This window comes from Calypte anna, chromosome 12 (assembly GCF_003957555.1).
Source record: "Calypte anna isolate BGI_N300 chromosome 12, bCalAnn1_v1.p, whole genome shotgun sequence".
Lineage (NCBI taxonomy): Eukaryota > Metazoa > Chordata > Aves > Apodiformes > Trochilidae > Calypte > Calypte anna.
In genome coordinates, this window is record NC_044258.1 from 12434582 (window position 1) to 12449779 (window position 15198).

A 15198-nucleotide genomic window follows, 5' to 3' on the forward strand; every position below is an offset into this window, starting at 1 on the left:
CTTTACCATCTGCCTTTCTGCCCCTGGATGCCTCACGCTGTCCCCACAAGCCCCTGTTGCAGGGGGTGAGGGGGAGCGTGGAACATTTGCACGGGCTTCACATACCCCTTGTTTGCCACCCACACAAAGTGTGGGGACAGTCAGCTTGGAAGGGCACAACAGGAAGCTCAGGGGTTCTGGAGGGAGGGGTGGCTGTGTTTGTAAACACTTGACCTGGCAACCGTAGGTACCAAATGTATTTTATGGGTGTCTCAGCCCACCCCCAGTACATGCAGATATCACTCCTGCTGCAGAGCACATGTTTAACATCAGCGTTTTCTGTCTGTAATGCTGATTGGGAAAAAAGAAACAAAAAAACAAAACCCACAACGCTGCAGCAGGGTGATGTAAAATCAGATTTACACAGGCTAAAACCAGAGCCTTGAATTGCATCACCATGTCAGTGTCAAACGTTAATTAAGGCAGCCAGCTCATTAAGCACAGCCAGCCCATGGTCTGCCTTAAGGCTGGGGACTGCAGCCCCATCCCTGCCCTACTTTATACCCAGGGAGGTGGCAGGGTTTGGGGCATGAGGGTACTCCCGGGCCCAAGGGTGGCATCCACAACCATGAACCAGTGCAATGTGGTGTGGGGGGGAACAGGACAGTGACCCTTGCCAGGTCCCCTGTGCAAGGTGAGCCTGCAGGGAGACAGGGTGCAGCACCCAGGGACCAACTGCAGCATGAAGTTTCACAGCTGCTCTGAAGGGGTTTTACAAAGCCCTGCAGAGAGCCTGAGTAGGCCAGTGCCATCTGGGATATGCCAGCTTCTGGTGCTGGATGTGTTCAGGGAGCTGCTGGCAGGTGGCACTCCAGGCACCACACACTGTCCAGGGAGCTGGCCCACAGCTCCCCACACCACCCAGCCAGTCCCATGGGGGCAGCCAGCACAGGCACCCCAGGTGTGCCCTGCTGTGCATTAACCACCACGAAATCACTCTGTACCACCCACATTATGTGTATTTTCCTTGTAGAGCTCAAAACGTGCCCAGGGGCGTGCAGGTCACCCCATCATCAGCCCCCACCCTACCCCGGGGCCATGGCTTCTTGCTGCTGAGGCACCGGGCACCACCTCAGCAGGAAGGCAAGGGCCGTAGGTGCGGTGCTGCAGTGCCCTCCAGCCCTCAGGAGGCTGAGAGGCCAGGACCTCGGGGCATAGCTGAGCCCACGCACTTCACAACACTCCCTGGTGTGCAGAGCCACCACCAGCTCCGGCACCTTTCGAGGTTTGAAGCATTTCTCCACTGGGAGCAGTGAGGCTCGAGGGCTCCAGGCAGGCGAGGGAGGAGCCACTCAGCCCACAGCTGTGGTGGGCAGTGCCTACATCCCCGTGTAGACGGCCCGTGGAGGAATGAGCCCGGCAGCTGCCCTGCGCTTTTCACTTGTTAGGAAGTTGAAGGTTGCACACGCGTTTGGCTGTGAAACAGAAAAGGGAGGGAGTGAAGCCCCAGCCCTCGGGCAGCAGGTACAGCCCTTCCCCGCGGGACACACGACTTCCTCTCACCGTGTCCTGCACCTCCACTGCGATCCCACACTGCCGCATCTGCCTCAGCACGGCGGGGTGGAGCCGCTCCACCCTGTCTCCTGTGCCCAGCACCAAGATCTCTGCAACCAGAAAAAGACCGCAAAGAATGGGCAGGGGCGTGCTTGGGCGTCTTTGGCCCCGACCTGCCCACCCTGCAGGGGCCACCAGCCCCCAGAAGCCCAGATGAGGGAAGAGTTGCCCAGCCGTGTCCCTGACTGCACGGGGCCCCAGATACCCCACGTACCTATTTGGGGCTCCAGCAGCCGGAACAGCGACAGACTCTCGTGCGAGATGTCCTTGTAGGAGCCCACCTGTGGGGACAGGGAATGCACTGAGTGGGGCAGACGCCCCAGGGGCAGGCTGAGCAGTCCCTGTCACACCGCTGGGCACTCACGTTCCACTGGAGGATGGCACGGGGCAGGATGGCGCAGGGCCCCACCACCAGATCCCCACTGATAGTGAAGCCGCGGTTGGTGTAGCCTTCGACGAACATCATGTTGGGGGTCTCCGGCTGCAGCACCGTCAGCCGCGTCCGCTGGTAGAGCTCATCGTCTGCTGGGATGAGGCGGTGAGCCCGGCATGGCACCCTGCGGGGAAGAGGAGTGGCTCGGACCTGTGGGGCGAGTCCCACAGCGAGCCCCACGGCTTCCCCACAGCAGCCCCACGGCCACCCCGCAGCTCCCCCCTGCAGCCCCACACAAGATCCCCGTGCTCAGCGCCGCTGCGAGCCCCACGGACACCCACAGTTACACCCCGTCGGCCCCACGGGCACCGCCCCGGAGGCCACACAGCGAAGGCCCCTGCCCAGCCCCAGGGTGACAGCCCCAGCGTCGGTGTCGGTACCCGCCCGCCGCCCGCCGTGCCGCCGGGCCCAGCGCCCGCAGAGCCGCCACCGCCATGGCCGCGCCGCCGCCGGAAGCGCAGAGCGCAGCGCCCCGAACGCGCCCCCTGGCGGCCGCCGCCGGCGCCGGTGAGAGGCAGGGACCGAGGCACCGGGGGCGGGCGCGGGGCCGGCCCGGGGCTCCCCGGGGCTGCCACCCCCTGCGGGGGGCGGTGGGGAGGGGCGCGTGCACACCCCCGCCCTGCCACCACCCCACTGCCCCGCGTCCGAGCCCGCCCCTACCTGCTGCTCCCCGGCGGGCTGCTGCCGGCGCCGGAGCGAAACCGAAAGCGGCGGCGGGGCGATGAGCCACACGGCGGGAGTGGGGCACCAGGGGGGAGGGGGCACGGCGGGGTGCGCTGCCCCGGTTCTGCGGGGTCCCGCCCGGGCGCTCCCATTCCCGCCGCCGGGAGGGCCGCGGACCGGCCCGGGCTGCTGCGCCGGAGGCTGCGGGGCCGGAGGTGAGCGGGGGGCGGGCGGCTCCCGGGCCCGGGTCCCCCCACACGGCGGGGATCCGGGCCGGGGCGGCGGGAGGGAGCGGGACCGGGGCTGGGCTGCACTCCCGTCCTGCATCTGCGGGGCTCCCGCCGGTCCCCGCGCCTTGCCCCCCGCTGTGCCCCGAGGCTGCCCCGGACAGCTGGGCACGGCTCTGCCCCAGTTCCGAGCCCCCGGTACAGTGTGTGCCCCGCCGTGGGGCTTCTGCTGCCAGCCGGTGCTGAGCCCCCTGGGCTGCCGCCGTGCCTTCCCTGCCCCGAGCACGGGGCTGCCCGGTTGTTCCTCTTCCCCCTCCCCCCTATGCAACACTCGGTGGAGCAGGTGGGAGGGGGTCTGGGGGCACAGGGGGTGGCCTGAGGCTGGGGACCCACGCCCCCACCCCGTGCTGCCCACCCGGGGCCAGCCAGAGTCCCCACAGGTAGTGATGAGCGCCCTAGCATCGAGGACAGCACCTCTCCCACTGCCGTGACGGTGTCGAGAGTCTCCAGCACCGCAGGGACGGGCACCCTGGGGCACAGTCCGGGACCCCCTCGGAGAGCCCCGTGTGAGCCCCACGTGTGGTCGGTGGGGTTCCCCGAACAGTTTCACTTCCCCCACGTCAGATGCCCGAGAGCCGTCTTGCCAGGGCCGGGTGGCAGAGAGCTGGTGGCTTTGGCAGCAGCGGGGCCGTGCCATGCCATGCCATGCCATGCCATGCCGTGCCACTGTCTGGCACAGGTGTCGGGGCGTGTGCCCTCCCTGGGGGACAGCTCAGATTTCTGGGCCCCGCCGGGGCTGCTGGGCTGGCACCAGATGCTCCAGCCCCACTGGGGCTTTGTTCAGAGACGTTTCCCTTTGGCTCGCTTGCGCCGCCCTCCCCTTGGCACCCGGCCCACAGTGGAGCCCGCGGCACAACTCCAGCCTCTGCCAGCACCCCCGGCCACAACCGGCCTGGCTGCAGCTCCCAGGCGGCTTCTGTGCCTCTGTCCCTGGTGGTAAGTCGCCCTCTTCCCCCTTGGCCTGCCGGCTGGCATGGCAGTGGCCCCTGTGCCCGTCCCTCCACGGCGCCGGCGCGGGCAACGGAATCCCAAAAGCAGCTGTCCCCGCTGTGCCCAGCTGCCCTGGGGTTTCGTTACCCGCGCCCCCGCCTCGCCCCACGGGCCCCCCACCCACCCCGCTGCCCCACACCATGCCAGGCGCTGGGCATAACCTCTGTGGTGCCGGGGCAGCACAACGCGAGAAGGGGAGTGCTGAGATGGGGGATGGCCAGTGCCTGGCCTCACGGCTCAGCCCTGCGTGCGGGGATGGGGGCTCTGCCGCTGTCTCATGCCCTCGATTGCTAAAAATAGCAGCTGGCTTCCTGAGGACTGACCGCTGGGGAGAGCGTGCTGAGTGGCAGCCCCTGCTGCTGGCCACAGCGGGGATGCGGCCACCTGCACCGAGGCAGCACGAGTCACAAGATGCTGTGTGAGTTTCCTGCCGCTGCCCGCCCACGCCAGGCTCTCGCCACCCCCCTGCAGCCCCCCAGTGCCATCAGGGACTGGGCAGGATTCATCCTCCCCAAGAGAGATGGCTTTGGAATGACACGATCACTCCCGCTGAGCGGGCAGCCAGAGAGCCATCGGGGATGTCGTGTCTGTCCAAAGCTCTTTCGGCGCCGCCAAGAGTCCCCTCACATGCCACTGTGCTGCCAGGCCTCAGGTGGGACCCCCAGAACTATGGGGATGGGGACAGATCCAGTCTGGACCCTCACCCCAAGTGGTGACACAAGGTCCCGAGTGAGCTTCTAGCCCACACGGGTGCATCCCCCCCGGCCGGCTGGGCAGGGCTCTGGGCAACTCCTGCCCTGCGGACAGTCAGCAGTTGGTCTGGTGTGAGCAGCGATTCTCAGATCACCTCTTGGCTGTGGGTGGTGCAGGGAGCACCCCACCGCAGCACGGCCCTGCACTGCCGGGGGGGGACGTATCCCCAGGGCTGCGGGCTCACACGGGATGTGGGCTGCAGCACAGCCCCCCGGGGCTTCAGATATACCCACGGAGCCCCAAAATAAGTTCCTTGGTACCTGGCAGAGCCAATGCAGTTCATGAGTGTGCTGCCGGGATCTGCCCTTGCCCTGGCCCCCTGCGCACACGAGCCCCGGAGGAACCGGTTTGGGCCCTGCGGGGAGGGCAGGAAGGGAAGGGCAGGAGGGAGGTCCCCAGGGACATGTGTTCTTGGCTGCTGCAGGGGCCATGATGGGGTTCAGCACTTCCTGGGTACCTGCTCCTCACCAAGCAGCCTGGTGGCACAAGGATGGGGGGCTCTGCCAGTGCCCTTGTCCCCAGATCACAGATGGCTTCAACTGCAGCCTTGGAAAGGAGCAATGGCCCCTGCTGCCTGCACTGTTAAGGGAACCAGGCAGCATGGGCCTCGCCCTGTGCTCAAGACACCACCACCCTGGAGGAGCTCGGCTCTGCAGATGTCACCAAGACCATGATGGTGAAATCTAATAATTTCCCACTCCTTCCTCCTGGGGCTGCTGAGCAGGACACTGTTCATGTGCTGGCAGCTGGAGCTGAGGTAGGAGGCAGGCTCAGAAGAGAGCACAGCACCCACATCTCATTGCCCATAATTGCAGAGCCCAGCTGTGATGGCAAACTGCACCTTGCACCTGATGATGAAGCTCCTCAACCATCTTGTCACCCCACAGCCAAGCCCTGGGGGCCTCATGGGTGGTGAGGCTTAACTGGTCAGTCTATGCCTGCAGCCAGAGTCTGCCTCACACTTTCCATCCAAATCCACCTGCCCAGGAATACCAACCCCCTCACAGGGACCCAGCTGCCCTGTGGCCACCAGCCGTCAGGGTCAGCCTGGGCCTTGGGGCTGGATGTGCTATGCTGGTGGTGGTTTGGCTGCGCTTCTCGGCTATTTCCTCTGAAGTAGTGGCAACCACCTGGGCCTCTCTAACCCATCACAGCTACCAGTGGTGCTTCTGCTTGGTTGCCGGTGGTTTTGGTTCTGCCTGGGGACAGGCAGATGAAGCTCTGAGGGGGCTGAGGAGCAGTGCCCCATCCTCTCCGGGCTGGAGCAGCCCCCGATCCCCAACCCGGGGGTGCGGGTGGAAGCCCATCAGCCTGCACCAGTGGCCACCCCTGTGGCCTCCCCTCAGGGTGCTACTTCTGGCCCTGCTACGGCACGGCCGTGCTGGGGTAACACTGTACGAGGGGCTGTCCCCCTCCCCGAGGCCTTTCCGGAGGGTGGCAGAGTCTGGACGGACACCCCCGCCGGCACAGTACAGCACTCCCTTGGCGCTCCGTTCCGCCACACCCATTATGGCTGACACATATTGTCGGCCACGCATATCATGGCGGCTTCGCAACCCCCGCTGCCCCCAAGATGGCCGCCCGGGAGCGGTCGCCGTGACGCCACTACCGGGCTGCGGCGGCGGAAGCGGCGGGTGCGCTCCCATGGAGCCGGGGGAGGGCCGGCCGGGGGTGGCGGCGACGCTGCGGGCGCTGAACGCGACGCTGGGCCGGCCCGCCGCGCTCTGGGTGAAGGAGAGCGGCGCCCGTAACCTGCGGCACCGGGACTTCCTGGCGCCGCGGGCCGCGCTGACCGCCGCCTTCCCCGGGGGGCAGGTAGGCCCGAACAGGGTGGGGGTGCGGGGGTAGGGGCCGGCGCGGGTGGGAGTTGACCCGCTCGCCTCCTCGCCCCGCAGGTGCCCGCTGACGTCGTGGCGGGCGTGAGGTCCCTGGGGGGCCCGGGGGTGCTGGGGGTGCGGGACTGCCGGCAGACGCCGGCGGGGCTGGAGGTGCAGGTGCGGCGCCCCGAAGCCTTCCGGCGCCTGCTGGGGCCCTCGCCCGGCCCAGCCCCCGCAGCGGGGCAGCCGGCGGGGTGGGTGTTGCTGCACTGCCCGGCCCTGCGTGGCCCCGCCGCCCTCCGGCCCCGCCACCTCCGCACCCTCCTGCTCGCCGATCACCTGGCACAGCTCCTGCGCACACACGGGTGAGTGCCGGGACCCCGCTGCGCTCCGCCCGGCGCCTGCCGCCAGCGCCCGCCTCTCACTGCCCTTCTCGCAGGGTCGGCGTCTGCCTGGTCCCTGCCGTCCCTGAGGAGGGGAACCGGGAGGTCCTGCGGCAGCTCCGCGTCGACTGGCCCTCCAGCTCCGCTAGCTCGCCACTCTCTGATGCCATCTCAGCCTTGAAGCGAGCACTGGGACGGTCTCCCTGTGTGACAGGCACAGCCACGCTGCCCGAGGGTGTCATCTGCAAAGTGCACTTGAGGAGCTTTGTGGAGCAGCAGGGCTTGGTGGGCTATGACCCCAACCTAGATGTCCTCCTCGGTGAGCCTTCTGTGAACAGCAGCTCTGGTGTGACAGCAGGGGCAAATGGCCACAAATAGGCCCACTAAGTTTTTTCCCCAGTCACTTTTACAGAAAGTAAAGGGGGGTTAGATCCAAATTTTCTCCTCTTATTACCCTTCAGTCCAGTTTGAGCCAGAAATGAAGATATCCTGGTCAGACCCAACGATGCCGTATGTCAGGGGTGGCAGCAAGCCCCCCTGATGCATTCTGAGTGTCCTTCCCCCTTTCAGTGACAGAGGGGAAGCTGCGGTCCCTGGCTGAGCTGCAGCAAGCTGTTCTGCAGGGCATGGTAAGGAACCCTGCAGTGCTGCCCACCTCTTGCTTTCCACATGTCATTCCCTTCTGTCACACAATGGCTTTTGACCTCCTTGCTGTGCTCCACTGCAGGCTGGAGGCCTGGGGAACTGCTGCAGCATTGTGCATGTCGTGAACTGCGAGGACGAATTCCAGCAGCAGCAGCTGGATCTGCTCTGGAGGATTTTGGATCCAGGAGCCCACACAACTTTGCAGGTGAGGAGCCTCCCACCCTCCTCACTGGGGCCCCCGGCATCCTTGTGCTCCGCCAACCTCCTTTAATCCCCTCAGTGAATGTTGAGGCCCAGCTTTGTCCACTTGTGAGGCTTCCTTTTCCCCTGGCAGCCCCTCCAGGCTCTTGCTCAGGGGGTGGAGCAGCCTCTCTGCCTTTAGGATTTCAGTGTTAAAGAAGAAGGGGCAGGAGAAAACTATGGGGACACACCTAGAATGGGTGGGTTTAGCCCAGTTCTTCTGCACTGCATTTTGGTGGAACTTCTGAGTCTTTCACTTCATCCCCAACCTCTCCTCTTTTCAGAAATACCTTGTCTGCGGGCCAGTGAAGGTGACAAACCCCTCATCACCCGTTGGGGCAGACCAGTACTTCCAGTAAGTTGCAGCAAGGTGCACACTCCTCCACTTGCGTGCCAAGGCTGCCAGTGCTCTGCCCAGCCCCACAGGCACCCAAACAGCCACGTTGCAGAGCTGAGCAAGTGAGCTGGTGGTGCACAGAGTTCTGTGCATCCCTCTGTTCTGCTTTTCCACCCCCCAAGGGTGGTGTCTGTGAGTGTCTGTGTCTCCACCAGGCTCCGAAAGCGCCAGATGTATGAAGCCTCCGTGATGAAGTATGGGGAGCTGGCACAAGGTGAGGGTTTGCTCTGCAGCTCCACACACAGGTGCTGCCTGGGTGCTGGGGTGACAGCACACAGGGATGGAGTGAGCTGTGCCTGATGCCACCTGTGTTCTCCACAGATGAGGCCTGGACCGAGGTGATCGATACTCTCACAGCAGCTGCCATCAGATTTGAGATGCTGAGCACTGCCCACCGGAGTCAGGTAGGACAGTGTTTGCATAGAGCCATGAGCTGCTCTGAGCTGAGCAACCTGGACTGCAGCATCTCTCTTACCTCAGCTCACCCTCAACCTGGAGGACAGTAGCATCTCAACAAAGGGAACCAAGAGTGGTGCCTTTGTGATGTACAACTGCGCCCGCCTGGCCACACTCTTTGACACCTACCAGCGAGCTGTGGAACAGGGTGAACAGCAGCCCCACAAACCCTCCTCTGTCGGCTGCTTCTGGGCTGTTTGTTGTGCCTGCAGCCACAGGGCATTCTCTGGGCACAGCAACAGTCTCCCACCTCCTTCCTAGGCATGTATCCACCTCTACCACCAGTGTCAGAACTGAACTTCTCCTGCCTCCGGGAAGAGGTGAGTGCTGAGATGGGGAATGCAGGCATCTGTGTGACCTGCAGGGATGTTGCTGGCCCAAGGATCCAGCCCTGCCTGACGCATGTAACCTGTTCACAGGGAGAATGGCTTCTGCTTTTCAACTATCTTCTGCCCTTCCCTGAAGTCTTGCAACAGGCAGCAGAGCTGCCCGCGTCCAGCAAGGGGATTCGGATCACAGCTAACACAGAGGCAGTAAGTAATATGTGCTGTAAGTAATATGTGCTACAGAATCTATGATTCTGTAGCACCCATGGGTGCTGCTCCAGCAGTCCCAGACCAGGGTAAAGCCACATGCCCCACCAGTGAGCTGGTGTGGTGCTGAGGACAGAGACCACAACAGTGGAGGCTGCTCCTTCTATGCCTGCATTGTGGAAGGGCTCAAGACCGCCCAGACCCTGCTGTGCCAGCAGCTCTCTGTCTTGCAGGTGTGCAAGTTCCTGATCCAGCTCAGCATGGATTTCAGTTCATACTACAACCGGGTCCATGTCCTGGGGGTGAGTTGGATGTCCTGGGCCTGCAGGTCCTGAAGTCTTTCCCGGAACGGGACTGCAGCTGTGGGGCAGCTGTGTGGGGAATGGCCCCTGGGGTGCCAGCAGTGTGATCCAGCCCCTGCAAGACACTGCACACAGAGTGCAGAGGCAGCAGTGTCTCTAGGGGCAGCCTCTCAAGGGGCAATATGGCCAACAGCCCCAAGTGACTGCCTTTCTCCCTGCAGGAGCCACTCCCTCACCTCTTTGACCAGATGTTTGCCCGCCTCCAGCTGCTGGGAGCTGTGAGGGAAATGTTCCACAGTGCACTGGCAACTCTGCACCTCCCTCCTCTCAGCCAGATCTGAGCCACCACTGAAGAACCATGCAACGGTGACAGCCACCAGGTCAATGTACCACGAGGGGAAGGACAAGGGGATGTTCTCCCCTGCAGGGTGAGCGGCTGCCCCGCTGTCAAGCAGGGACTCAGACTGTGCCTCAGCAACACAGGAACTTCTCCTGTTTGAGGGTTTGGGTACTTGCACCCTGCAGCTGTGCCCCACCTGGGAGAGGGGTTTGCCTGCCACATCCACAGCAGCAGCAGAGAGGACACCTGAGACACCCTGTGAGCCAGGCTGGGGAAGTACCAGGGACCAGTCACCACAAAGCCAGGCACCAGCCTCTTCTCCCAAAGCTGTTTATTGATGGTTGCTCCGTGCTGGCAGGGAGCTCCTGTGGCCCCAGTACTGGGGTCCAATACACTTGTTGCTGGACAAACACTGCGTATGTCTGACCCTCACAGAGCACTCTTCCCCACCTTGCAGGGCTCAGGCTGCATCCAACTGATTGTCCTTCCCTCTGCCCTGATGGGTCCTGCTGCTCCACAAGACCAACCTGCAGGGCTCAGGGCAGCACTGAGGGGATGCACTGAGCAGAGTGGCCAGGGCAAGGCTGGTACAGCCACCTTCTCCCCCTACAGGGGTCAGTGTCCCTACTCCGTTCAGCCCAGTACCCAGGGCTGTTCACAGAGGGCCCTATTCCAGGGAGGACAAAGCTGCACCCTGCCATGTGCCAAACCAGCACCTGACTACGAGCTCCCAGGGCTGGGCATGGTCCTCACATTCCTCTCTGGGACTGGGGCTAGAAAGCCTGAACATGAGTCCCCCATACCTTGGGGAGGAGGAACTTCTGGGCATGGTGAACTGATGTTCACCACTGCCACTTGTCTTTTACTGCCTGGGAAGCTGCAGGCTCCACGAACTGCCTTCTCCCATGAGATGGTCACTCTAGAGCACCCAGACATGTCTGTGCTGTGCCCCTCAAGATGGGACACGTCAGGATGGGGTGACAGGCAGAACACAAGTCCAGGGTGCCCTTCCCAGGGGAGCACCACAAGCCTGCCCTGTCACAAGGGAGCCTCTGGCAGAGGGGACTTGGGGGGGGCTATGCCATGCAGCATCTCCAGGCCATACCCACAGAGCACACAGCAGTACCGCAGCATCCCCCCAGCATCTACCACCTCCCAGCAGTCCAGCTCAGCCAAGTCAGGCACATGGAAGAAGGTGGTGCTGAGGGGGTCCAGCCTGCCCGGGCTGTGGTGCCACAGTGTCAGGCGCTGGTCCACTGAGGCAGAGAGCAGCAGGTCCGGTCGCAGCACCCGTATGCCCGTGACGTGGGCGGCATGGGCGCAGGGCTTGGCCACCCGCTGCAGGACATGCATGCAGGTTCCTGTTGTCACCTCACCCCCACTCAGGGTCACCTTCAGCAGGCAGATGTGAATGGAGCCATCATCACTGCCACTGGCCACCAGGTACTGTCCCTCCAGCGTCATGTGGATGTGGAGGCTGTTCACACCACAGCTGTGGGCCATGATGGTGAGCAACGGGGAGCCTAGGGCTGAGGAAGATAGACACAGTCAGGAGAGAAACCAGAGGAGCCACCAGGGTGGGCTGGGGGGCAGAGCAGAGTTGCCAGCAGCAGCACCCACCCAGGGGCTGGAGCTCTCCCTCCGCTCGGTGCAGGGCAGTCGTTGCCTCCGCGATGGGGCTGGTGATGTCCCAGAAGGCGACGCTGCCATCAGTGGCTGCACTGCACAGGAGGTGCCTCCTAGAAGAGAAGTGTTGGGGGGTGGCCTCCAGCCACAGCCCTGTGATGGGCAGCCCCAGAGTCCCACCAAGATCCAGGGAAGTGGCAGAACAGCCCCTGCAGGCTGATTTTTCCTTTCCCTCTGCAGCTGCCCTTCTTGCCAGGAGGAACACTTCTCCCCAGAGCACTGGTGGGTACAGCACAATGTTTGGGGCTCACCTCTCCCCTCCTGCCTGCGTGTGCAGGAATGCCTCCACCTTCAGCACACAGCGCTCATGGTGAAACGACTCAGCGACCAGGACTAGCTTCTGGGCAGCCTCCAGCAGCCCAAAGACCCTGGGTTGGAGCAGAGGGAAGTCAGATCTGGGAGAAAGCGGCTCTTGGTGCCTCTGCCCCCAGTTCTCACCATGCTGCCAGCTCAGGGCCAGCCACATCCCCAGCAGCAGCCTCCCTCATGGAGCTTGCTCTGCTCCTGTCCCCCATTGCCATCCCCAGCTTGGTTCTCCCTGCAAAGCCCCTCGACAGCTCCTCACCGGACTGATCCATCACTGCAGGCAGCAGCCAGGAACTTCCAGGGCGTTGGCAGCTGCTCAGAGCTAGTATCAGGCATGACTGAGAGAGACATGTACCTGCAGCAAACATAGGATGCTCACCAATGCCTCAAGTGACACCTGTGTCTCTAGGGAAGAGAATGGCCCAATACAGCAGCCTGAGCTCAGAGTGAGACATAGTTTGGAAGAAGCGAAAGGAAAGACAGAGTCTTTGTCTAACCCCAAAAGCCCCACAAGGCTCAGCCACTGAACACAGGACACCAGGAATATGCACCTAAAGCCAAGCTGGCTTCTGCCTTGGCTGAGCCTGCAGCCACGCAGAGCAGATATCTCAGCGGAGGCCAGCGAGGTTCCCAGGACCCTCCCATACTGCCATTACTGCTAACCCTGCCTCAGATGGTCCCTGAGCATCACCTTGTCTCTGGATCCATCTTGACAAGCTTGTGCCTGTTCTTCTTCCGCTCCCAGTGCTCATCCAGCCGGTGTGAGGCCACATGGATGACCTGGCAGGCCACACTGCTCTCGGAGGCTGGGTCCCTGGCACACACCACCCGGTTGCACTCGATCTGTGCCCGGCCCCCCGCAGAGAAAAGCAGGGCAGACAAGCCCTTGTCAAAGCCCTCATCGCTGGGTCCTGCAGTGTGGGCCAGTGCCAGCGCCCTGACACTGGAGATGTGGTCAGTGAGCCGGGTGAGGGGTATGGCCGCCCGGGAGCCCTCGCTCAGGGCCAGGACACAGGCCATGGTGTCCTCACTGCCAGTGATGAAGACGTTAAGGGCAGGGTGGCCGGGCATCCCCACTGCCCCCAGGCGTCTCACGCAAGAGATCTCCCGACCATGCAGGGACGGCAGCAGCACCTGCTGCTCACAGGGCTTGGCCTCGTGGTGGTACAGCATCACATCCCCACATTTGATGAAGGCGAAGGCCTCGTCTGAGGAGCTGCTGCAGTAGCTCCAGGATCGGTGCCCCCCGCCACAGGGGATGCAGTGGAGGTTCTCGTTAGTCCTGCTGCTCCAGACCACAAAGTTGTCTGCATGAAAGCCCAGCACGAGCAGGTCCCCATCTGGGGTGAAGCACAGCTTCTCAATCCACTGCAGCCCCTTGCAGGGCCTGTGCTTCTGCAGCACCTCCAGCTGCTGGCCCTGCAGGCGGAGCTGCCGGTACACACCGTCCCGGCCGGTGCTGTAAATGTAGTCCCCATGGCAGGTCACTGAGGTAACCCCTGTCTTCCCGTGGAGCCCGAAGAGTAAGGACAGCGGGCTCTCAAGGGGAAGAACTTCTTTGTGCAGCAAGCAAGAGTGCTCTGAGTTACTGCTGGAGTCTTCACTGACCAGATCAGGGCTGCCATTGGAGATGCCAGTGCTTCCTGCAGCCTGCCCCAGGGAGCTGCTGCAAGGGAAGAGGAGGAGGGAGCCCCGGCGGTCCCCGCAGAGCAGGAGTCCCCCCTGGGGCAGGAAGGCTGCGCAGGTGTGCCAGCGCTGCTTGCAGGGGGGCAGCTGGTAACGTCCCCTGAGCTGCACCTGGGGCACCTGGCCGGGACAGTGGGTGACATCCAGCCACAGCACCTCCCCGTCAGGCCCAGAGGCCAGGAGGGAGGTGGCAGCGGGGGGCAGCCCTGGGTGTTGGGCCCAGCCCAGCCCACGCACGGCCCCCTCGAACAGCCTCAGCTCGGCGGCGGCCCCGGGTCGGCCCAGGGCGAAGAGGAGGATGCGGCCGTCGCCAGTGCCCAGGGCGCAGAGGACCTCAGCCCCGCCGGGTAAGGGGGCGGCCGCCAGCATCCCCCGGGGCCCGACGGCGGCGGGGGGCAGCACCGGCAACCAACGCTCCGTCGCCGTCTCGTAGGCCGACAGACCGCCCGCCTCGCCCAGCACCAGCACCTGCCGCGGTCCCACCAGCAGCACGGCCCGCGCCCGCTCCGGGGCCCCCAGCGCCGCCGCCACCACCGGGGCCGCCCGTTGGGGCCTCCAGAGCCGGACGCCGCCGTCGTCGCCGCCCGTGGCGAGGCAGCCGCCGGCGGGGCGCAGGGCCACGGCGCGCAGAGCTCCGTGGTGACCCCGCCGCGCCCGCCGCACGCCGCCGCCGCCGTCCCACTCCAGGCAGGCTCCGTCCTCCCCGGCGCTGACCAGGCATGGTCCCCGCAACGCCACGGCTGCCACCCGCGCCCCGTGCCCATAACATACCAGCAGGCAGGAGCCCTCCCCGTTCCCGTTCCCTTCCCCGCCCAGCTCGCCCACCGCCCACAGCCGCACGCTGCGGTCCTCGGAGGCGGAGGCCAGCAACCCCCTCGGCGCCGAGTAGCAGAGCGCCAGCACCGCGCCCCGGTGCCCCAGCAGCCGCCGTCGCGGGGCCGCCGCCTCTGCCGCCCGCCACACCACCACAGGCCCCGCCGCCGTCCCCGCCGCCAGAGCCAGCCGCTCCCAGCCCGTCCCCGCCAGCACGGCGCAGCGCAGCGCCCCGGCCCCGCCGCAGCCGGCCCACCGCAGCCAGTGCCCGCCGCCCCGCCACTCGTACAGCCCCACGGTCCCACCGCCCAGCGCTAGCGCCAGCCGCCCGCCCACCGCCCACCGCGCCTCCCACACCCACGCCCCCAGCTCCCGCACCGCCCCACCGCCGCACGCCGTCAGCACCCCCTCGCCGCCCGCACCGCACCGCCGCACCGCCAGCACCGCCAGCCAGCGCCCGCCGAAGGCCACAACCCGCACCGCTGTCCCGGTGCCGGGCTCGGCCCTCAGCCCCTGCACGCTGGCCTCACGCAGCACGCTCCGCCGGCCCGCTGGCGACCCGCCGCCGCTCAACCGGAACGCCGCCACCTCCGGGCCGGTACCTGCGGGACAGTGCGTAAGCCGCCCGCCCCGCTGCCGGTGCCCGTGCCCACCCCGGTGCCGGTCCCATCCCGGCGCTCACCCGCCAGCAGCACGTCCCCCGCGAACTCCAGCGCCGTCACCGGCGCCACGAGCGCCGCCGACTCCATCTTGGCAGCGGAGCCGTCACCATCCCAGCTCGCCGCTGATTGGCTGGGCCCCTCCCGCCCCCGCTCTGCTCGCCGCTCATTGGTCAGCCCGCGCCGCCACGCCCCCAGAGCACGCTCAGGCGGTGC

At 65.0% G+C, this 15198-nt stretch overlaps 3 protein-coding genes across 4 annotated transcripts; 1 reads left to right on the forward strand and 2 right to left on the reverse strand.

The window, feature by feature from the left end:
- Positions 1-972: 972 nt before the first annotated feature.
- Positions 973-3408, reverse strand: NDUFAF3 (NADH:ubiquinone oxidoreductase complex assembly factor 3). 2 transcript variants are annotated; one of them, XM_030458341.1, is made up of 5 exons: positions 3391-3408; positions 1958-2150; positions 1808-1874; positions 1543-1643; positions 973-1454 (listed from the first exon to the last, which is right to left on the reverse strand). In XM_030458341.1, exons 2-5 carry the CDS (start codon positions 2057-2059, stop codon positions 1359-1361), a joined length of 366 nt encoding a protein of 121 aa, XP_030314201.1. In that variant the 5' UTR covers positions 2060-2150; positions 3391-3408; the 3' UTR covers positions 973-1358. The 2 variants fall into 2 exon arrangements, with proteins under 2 accessions (XP_030314201.1, XP_030314200.1); XM_030458340.1 differs by lacking the exon at positions 3391-3408 and adding an exon at positions 2407-2443.
- Positions 3409-6363: 2955 nt separating this feature from the next.
- DALRD3 (DALR anticodon binding domain containing 3) lies at positions 6364-10231 on the forward strand. Its single transcript, XM_030458339.1, has 13 exons — positions 6364-6534; positions 6615-6901; positions 6976-7238; positions 7490-7548; positions 7647-7769; positions 8089-8159; positions 8357-8415; positions 8523-8605; positions 8682-8805; positions 8919-8977; positions 9077-9190; positions 9424-9492; positions 9714-10231. Exons 1-13 carry the CDS (start codon positions 6364-6366, stop codon positions 9831-9833), a joined length of 1602 nt encoding a protein of 533 aa, XP_030314199.1. The 3' UTR covers positions 9834-10231.
- Positions 10232-10815: 584 nt separating this feature from the next.
- WDR6 (WD repeat domain 6) lies at positions 10816-15072 on the reverse strand. Its single transcript, XM_030458663.1, has 6 exons — positions 15006-15072; positions 12516-14925; positions 12084-12179; positions 11770-11886; positions 11453-11571; positions 10816-11361 (listed from the first exon to the last, which is right to left on the reverse strand). Exons 1-6 carry the CDS (start codon positions 15070-15072, stop codon positions 10871-10873), a joined length of 3300 nt encoding a protein of 1099 aa, XP_030314523.1. The 3' UTR covers positions 10816-10870.
- Positions 15073-15198: the final 126 nt, after the last annotated feature.

Excerpts from the sequence above, each read along its gene's own strand:
- WDR6 (XM_030458663.1), bottom strand. The coding sequence starts at position 15,072 with ATGGAGTCGGCGGCGCTCGTGGCGCCGGTGACGGCGCTGGAGTTCGCG. Across the intron at positions 12,180-12,515 it reads AAGATGGATCCAGAGACAAG|GTACATGTCTCTCTCAGTCA; the intron begins GTGATGCTCAGG and ends TGTTTGCTGCAG. Across the intron at positions 11,362-11,452 it reads GGGAGAGCTCCAGCCCCTGG|CCCTAGGCTCCCCGTTGCTC; the intron begins GTGGGTGCTGCT and ends TATCTTCCTCAG.
- DALRD3 (XM_030458339.1), top strand. The coding sequence starts at position 6,364 with ATGGAGCCGGGGGAGGGCCGGCCGGGGGTGGCGGCGACGCTGCGGGCG. Across the intron at positions 7,239-7,489 it reads CAACCTAGATGTCCTCCTCG|TGACAGAGGGGAAGCTGCGG; the intron begins GTGAGCCTTCTG and ends TCCCCCTTTCAG. Across the intron at positions 8,806-8,918 it reads CCAGCGAGCTGTGGAACAGG|GCATGTATCCACCTCTACCA; the intron begins GTGAACAGCAGC and ends CCTCCTTCCTAG.
- NDUFAF3 (XM_030458341.1), bottom strand. The coding sequence starts at position 2,059 with ATGATGTTCGTCGAAGGCTACACCAACCGCGGCTTCACTATCAGTGGG. Across the intron at positions 1,875-1,957 it reads GTGCCATCCTCCAGTGGAAC|GTGGGCTCCTACAAGGACAT; the intron begins GTGAGTGCCCAG and ends CTGTCCCCACAG. Across the intron at positions 1,644-1,807 it reads GCTGCTGGAGCCCCAAATAG|AGATCTTGGTGCTGGGCACA; the intron begins GTACGTGGGGTA and ends TTCTGGTTGCAG.